We start from the raw sequence: 6,545 nt of genomic DNA, 5'->3' as shown, positions 1-6,545 counted from the left end.
TACCTAAAGATAGAAACTTTTCAGTACCCCACTTATACCATCTTAAAAAAAAAGAGGAAGGACACCTCAGATAAAATCGTCCTTGGTGGTCATGGTTGGAATATTTTTGATCATAGCTCTTAGTCAAGACTGAGACTTTTCCTGTTGTTATGAAGGGCTAGAGGGGCAGTTGACTAAACTCTGGCACTTTGTTGATTTTCCAATAAGATAAACAATAAAGTAAAATCCTCACATAAAAAAAAAAAAAGCCCTAATCCCAATGACCCTCATATCTACAGCTGTTGTTTTCCCCCTCCCCTCAAATGCGTCTTGAACGACAATAAAATCTAAACAAAAACAAACTGTATTGTTTATTATCTTTCCTTGTTTCAGTGATTAGACTGTGGCCAAGCTGGATCACTGGTTCAAAGGAGCTCAGTTGACCAAATTGGCTTTAGTAAAATTCCATGTGACTAAATAATACAAATCGTTGTAGCGCATTCCTTTTTCTACCACTAATAAAGCCAATTAATTTTTTTTGTAGACGAAGAGTATTTATCCAATTTTCTAAGCTATTTCAGGATTCCTTTCACATTCTGTAAAATACCAATGCACTAGGGGCTCCAAAGTTTGTTTATAAAAGTATATCATTCATCCAGGAGTCACTTGAGAACATTTCTGTTTCATTACTAATCCACTTCCATTTAATATTTCTAATTCCAGAGGGCAAGCTGGCAGAACCATTAGCATGCCAGCCCTTTCAGGGTTGATAAATTAAGCACCAAAGGCAGCGAGCTAGCAGAACTGTTAGCACACCAGGCAAAATGCTTAGCGGTATTTCGTCTGTGTTTACATTCCGAGTTCAAATTCCGCCGAGGTCTACTTTGCCTTTTATCCTTTCGGGAGTCGATAAATTATGTACCAATTGCGTATTGGGGTCGATCTAATTGACTGGCCCCCTCCCCAAAACTTTCGGGCCTTGTGCTTAGAGTAGAAAAAAATATTTCTGATTTTATAAAGGGAGGGGGGGAGAGGTTGATTTGACTAAAAGGTCAAGGCAGTGCCCAAGCATGGCCACAATCTAATGACTGAAACGAGTAAAAGAAAGAAGATAAATAAATACTACATTCGACAGACAAGTAATCCGAAGGATGAAAGATAAAAAAGAGAGATAATCACAGCCATTCATAAATAATATGAGAAGCTGAGATGAATCTTAAGACAAAGAACTGACCACTACAATTTTGACATCATTTATTTGTTTTGATTTCAATTAGTTCCTTATATGTTTGGCAACAAAAGACCCATTTTGTACCTTCTAACTGTCCCTCATCTCTCTCTTTTTTTTTTTTTACAAAAGACTTTTTATTAAATATTTTTCCCTTTATATTTTTCTCCACCTTCAAAGAATTATACATATGTGTATGTATGTATGTATAAATGTATGTATGCACATATGTATGTGTATGTATATATCAACATACACATACTATATATATATATATATTTGTAAAGGTGTGTGTATCTTCTACGCATGCATGTATGCATACACACACATGCATGCATGTGCAATAACTGGCTTTCAAAGTTGAGCAAGAATACGAGATGAAATCTAAGCATTTTTGGCTCGGATAGCAGCTCGCTTGCCAGTGACAGCCTGGAAGCCTGACTTGATGCTTGTGACAGAACAGCGGGAACCGCAGGTCTCACACTGTAAGAAGAACAGCCTTGTGTCTTTCTGGAGCAAGGTCTCCGGAGACCGGCAGGTATGGCATGTGACGTATTCCTCTGTAAAAGACAAACAAAACAAATTGATTCTATATTTAAGAGATGAGGGATTATGTACATTATTTACATTCGACAAATATAATAGAAAAACATGACCATTGAAAAATTATCTTATCCTAGATGTTAAAGACAATGGCTGTCAGCAATGTAAATTCAAATATTTAAAGTCAATGACAACTTGCACAACATTGCTGGCACTCTCCCCAACAAAGCCAAGTAATTCAGAAAACAAGTGAGAGCAAGATCTCCAGCTTTGCAATAAGGCAGGTGATATTTCAGAACTTCCTTCTCCTAGAAAGATGTCTAAACAAAAACTAGGGGACATTATTTACATTTGACGGATATTTGTCCTCATCTTGTTTGTTGTTAACACAACGTTTCGGCTGATATACTCTCCAGCCTTCACCAGGTGTCTTGGGGAAATTTCGAACCAGAATTCTCATTCCTAAGGTATTTTTCAGTATTATTATAATTATTATTCAGATCACTGTCTGGAATCAAACTCGGAATCTTGGGTTTAATAGCCTGTGTTCTTAACCATTATGCCATATGCCTGTAGGGTATATCAGCAGAAATGTTGTGATAACAACAAACAAGATGAGGACAAATAGCCGTCAAATGTAAATAAAGCAAATTGAATTAACTGTTTCAAATGCAGTAATCTCTTGACTATCACAGGTGTTATGTTCCAAATCCCCCTGTGATAGGTGAAAGCCTAAAGTAGAAACAGTACTGTACTGTATATTTTTTGTTATTATTTTTATAATTGGTATATATTTATTTCATTATAAATGCAAAACAACATCATGGAGGAAACGATGTAAGCTTAAATAATTAACCGCAATCTGGTGAGGGATTACAGTACTCAAATAGAGTTGGTCATTTTGAATTAATCCTGCATTTTCTTGTAGCTTCAAGATTTCAATGATGTGATAATATATCTTTGGAATGACATTGTAGGGTAGGTGTGAGAGACCAGAACAAGTAAAAGGGTAAGTGTACATACACACGAACACATCAGTTTTACATGAGCTTCTTTCATGCTGATACAAGTTGAACAAAACTGATTCAGGCAGTATTTTACAGCCAAGTGCCCTTCTTGCTTTCCAAGTAAGCCACTTTTATTCCAAGACACTTTGGGCAGGCACCCTCTACTGTATGTATGCAAAGTAATGTTTCTCAAGAATGACACTGCTTGTGAGACAGTGACACTCGTTTACAATTATGCAATTCCAAGACAAGGAAACACACAAACAAAGAGAGAGAAATCTATTGTGGAATAATGAAGACGCTTTGAAAGTGAGAGTAAAAAAAAAATGACAGGATTCTAAAACGTTGTCAATTAAGGAGAAGAATAGAATGTGTGAAGAAATAGGTAAATGTGGAGGGATAAGTAAAGAGAGAAAGGACAATGCTGTGATTAGAGAGAGAGAAAGAGGGAGGGGTTACATAACGAAGGGAGATAATGCGGTGTGACAGTATGACAATACAGGACTTGATGTAAAGACTGTCCCATGTTAGCATTGCCTGGACAGTTTGATAAAATCTGGTACGTCCAAAGACTGCGTCATGCACCAGTGGCTGCTCAGGCAGTTTCCACAGTTGGATGCCCTCCCTAATGCCAACCACTTTACAGCGTGTAAAAATGCTATTTTTAGCTCCATCAGTGTTAGTGATGTTGCCACACAGCTAGCAAGACATCAAAACCAAGGGGTTAGAATATGAGAAGTGGGCAGAGAAGGTCCCTGTAGAGGAGCCACAAGGGGGTGCTGTTAAGTTCCTAGCTTTAAGAGTATTGCAAAAGCCAGGCTGGAGGCTCAACTTTTTGAGTTCATTTACAGGGCTTATAAAATCATAATTAACCGATTCTCCTGCATTTTCTTTACCCAAAGTCAGCAACTTTTCATTACCCCTCCACATATACACACACACCAAAAAGGTACTGAAAAGTTCCAGGCTTTAAGGGTATCACAAAAGGCTTGTTTGAAGACTCAACCTTCTGAGTTCTTTTACAGGACCTAGAAAAACGGAAGTGTGTGATTCTGAGAGGGGAATGTTTTGAATAAAATCATAACTGACCCTTCTGTATTTATTTATTTATTTTTGTTACCCAAAGCCAGGAGCTTTTCAATACCTCCTCATATATGGTTACTCAGATTTAGAATAGAAAGGGAGGGTGATCAGTAAGGGCTGCAAAGAAATAAATAAGCTCCTTAGTGTGCAAGGTGAAAAGGGGTTAGAGAAAAGAAAGACCAAAAATGGTAGTTATTGTAACTTACTAATATATTTCCTGACAACTGTTTCAATCTGTTTCTGTTGGAAACGTCCCTTGATGATTAATTGGTTGTTACCATCGATTGAACCACTGGAAAAGATAAAAAAGAAATTAAAAAAACCATTGAGGCACAGAAGTAGCTGCGTGGCAAGTAGCTTGCTAACCAACCACATGGTTCCGGGTTTAGCTCTACTTGGCACCTTGGGCGAGTGTCTTCTACTATAGCCTTGTGAGTGGATTTAGTAGACAGAAACTGAAAGAAGCCCGTCGTATATATATATATATATTTATATATATGTGTGTGTGTGTCTGTCCCCCCACCATCACTTGACAACTGATGCTAGATGCCTTTCCTAATGCCAACCACTCAGAGTGCAGTGGGTACTTTTATGTGCCACCAACAGAAGGGCCAGTCAGGTGGTACTGGCATCAACCACGTTCAAATGGTGCCTTTTACGTGCCACCTGCACAGGATCCAGTCTGGCGGCACTGGCAACGACCACACTCGAATGGTGCTTTTAACGTTTCACTGGCGTGGGTGTCAATCAGTCAGTACTGTCACTAGCCATTTTTACTAGTAAGACCCATGTAAGTCCACAAAATGGAAAAAAATTAAGAGGAACTATTTAAAAAAGACACGGGGATTTGCATTTTTATAGCATTTATAGTTTAGTTTTCTTCAAATATTCTTGATGCTTGTCTACGTTCATTTCCTCACACTTCCATTGGTGGTGCAGTCTTTTATCTCTTTTTCTTAAATCCTACTGTTCCTCTCTGATCTGTGCTCTATGTCTTTGCATTCTTTTTTGGGCAGCTTGTGACCGTGTTTCTAGTGAATTCAGAGTTTAGGCTAAATTAGCCCTTACTCTTTTACTTGTTTCAGCCATTTGACTGCGACCATGCTGGAGCACCGCCTTTAGTCGAGCAAATCGACCCCAGGACTTATTCTTTGGATGCCTAGTACTTATTCTATCGGCCAAACCGCTAAGTTACGGGGGACATAAACACACCAGCATCAGTTGTCAAGCGATGTTGGGGGAACAAACACAGACATACAAACATACACACACATACATACATATATATATACGACGGGCTTCTTTCAGTTTCCGTCTACCAAATCCACTCATAAGGCTTTGGTCGGCCCGAGGCTATAGTAGAAGACACTTGCCCAAGGTGCCACGCAGTAGGAATGAACCCGGAACCATGTGGTTGGTAAGCAAGATACTTACCAAACAAATATTAATGAATTTTAGGCGAGCAGATGATAAATAATTGCACTTATGTGCATGTGTTAAGCGATGGTCGCTAAAAGAAAAAAAAATTTGGCACCACCCCTCTCTCTGAATCTCAATATAACTGCCTTCCCTGTCCATCTCTCTCTATCTACCTGTCTTTAACCTCCCTCTGTTAAATATTGTACCCTAAACATGCCTTTTCTCTTCAGCTAACTTTCTAACCAAACAATAAGTTTTCCTTTGCCACCCCACTTCTCTCGTTATTTGCCTCTAACCTTCAGCCAAACATGTGATGCATTTGGACTAAGTGTATTTATTTCTTTATTGCCCACAGTGCACTAAACATAGAAGGGACAAACAAGGACAGACAAAGGGTTTAAGTTGGTTACATCGACCCCAGTGCGTAACTGGTACTTATTTAATCGACCCCCAAAAGGATGAAAGGCAAAGTTGACCTCAATCACTTTTCTCAACTTCTTCCTCTGTCCATCTCTAATTAACGAATGTACAACAGGTGTACAAACAAGCAGATTATTATATAGATTTTTAGAAAGGTGGTGAGCTGGCAGAATCGTCAGAACACTGGCAGAAATACTTAGTGGTATTTCATCTGTCTTCAGGTTCTGAGTTCAAATTCCACCAATTTCATACTTTCGGAATTGATAAATTAAGTACCAGTGAAGCACTGGGGTCGATGCAATCAACTAGCCACCACCCACCATTTCAGGCCTCGTGCCTTTAGTAGACAAGATTGTCATTGTCATTATTATTATTATTATTATTAAAGCGGTGAGCTGACAGAATCATTAGCATGCAAGGGAAATGCTTAGCAGCATTTCTTCTGGTTTTACATTCTGAACCCAATTTTACCTTCCATCCTTTGAGGGGTTGATAAAATAAGTACTGGTTGAGCACTGAGGCTGCTGTAATAGACTTACTCCTCCCCCGAACTTGCTGGCCTTGTGCCAGAATTTGAAACCATTATTATCATTATCATTATTATTATTATGATGGTGGCGAGCTGGCAGAATCATTAGCAAGCCGGGCAAAATGCTTACAGTATTTTGTCTGTCTTTATGTTCTGAGTTCTAATTCTGTTGAGGTTGACTTTGCCCTTCACCCTTTCGGGGTCGATAAATTAAGTACCATTTGAGAAGTGGAGTTGTTGTAATTGACTTGCCCCAACCCAATTAAAATATTTCAGGCTTTGGGCCTATAATAGAAAGAATTATTATTACAGTAGGGAAGAGAAAAAAAAAAAAAAA

General features: G+C 38.6%; 1 protein-coding gene across 1 annotated transcript in view; it reads right to left on the bottom strand.

The window, feature by feature from the left end:
• Positions 1-1,216: 1,216 nt before the first annotated feature.
• Positions 1,217-6,545, bottom strand: part of LOC106875573 (eukaryotic translation initiation factor 2 subunit 2) — an 11,101-nt gene continuing 5,772 nt past the window's right edge. Inside the window, exons 8-9 of the mRNA XM_014923778.2 lie at positions 4,047-4,132; positions 1,217-1,767 (exon numbers count right to left, since the gene is read on the bottom strand). Of these exons, the coding sequence (XP_014779264.1) occupies positions 1,592-1,767; positions 4,047-4,132 (262 nt within the window). The 3' untranslated portion in view covers positions 1,217-1,591. The remainder of the gene's footprint in view (positions 1,768-4,046; positions 4,133-6,545) is intronic.

Source organism: Octopus bimaculoides, chromosome 20 (assembly GCF_001194135.2).
Source record: "Octopus bimaculoides isolate UCB-OBI-ISO-001 chromosome 20, ASM119413v2, whole genome shotgun sequence".
Classification (NCBI taxonomy): Eukaryota; Metazoa; Mollusca; class Cephalopoda; order Octopoda; family Octopodidae; genus Octopus; species Octopus bimaculoides.
This window is presented reverse-complemented; position numbering and strand designations above follow the sequence as displayed.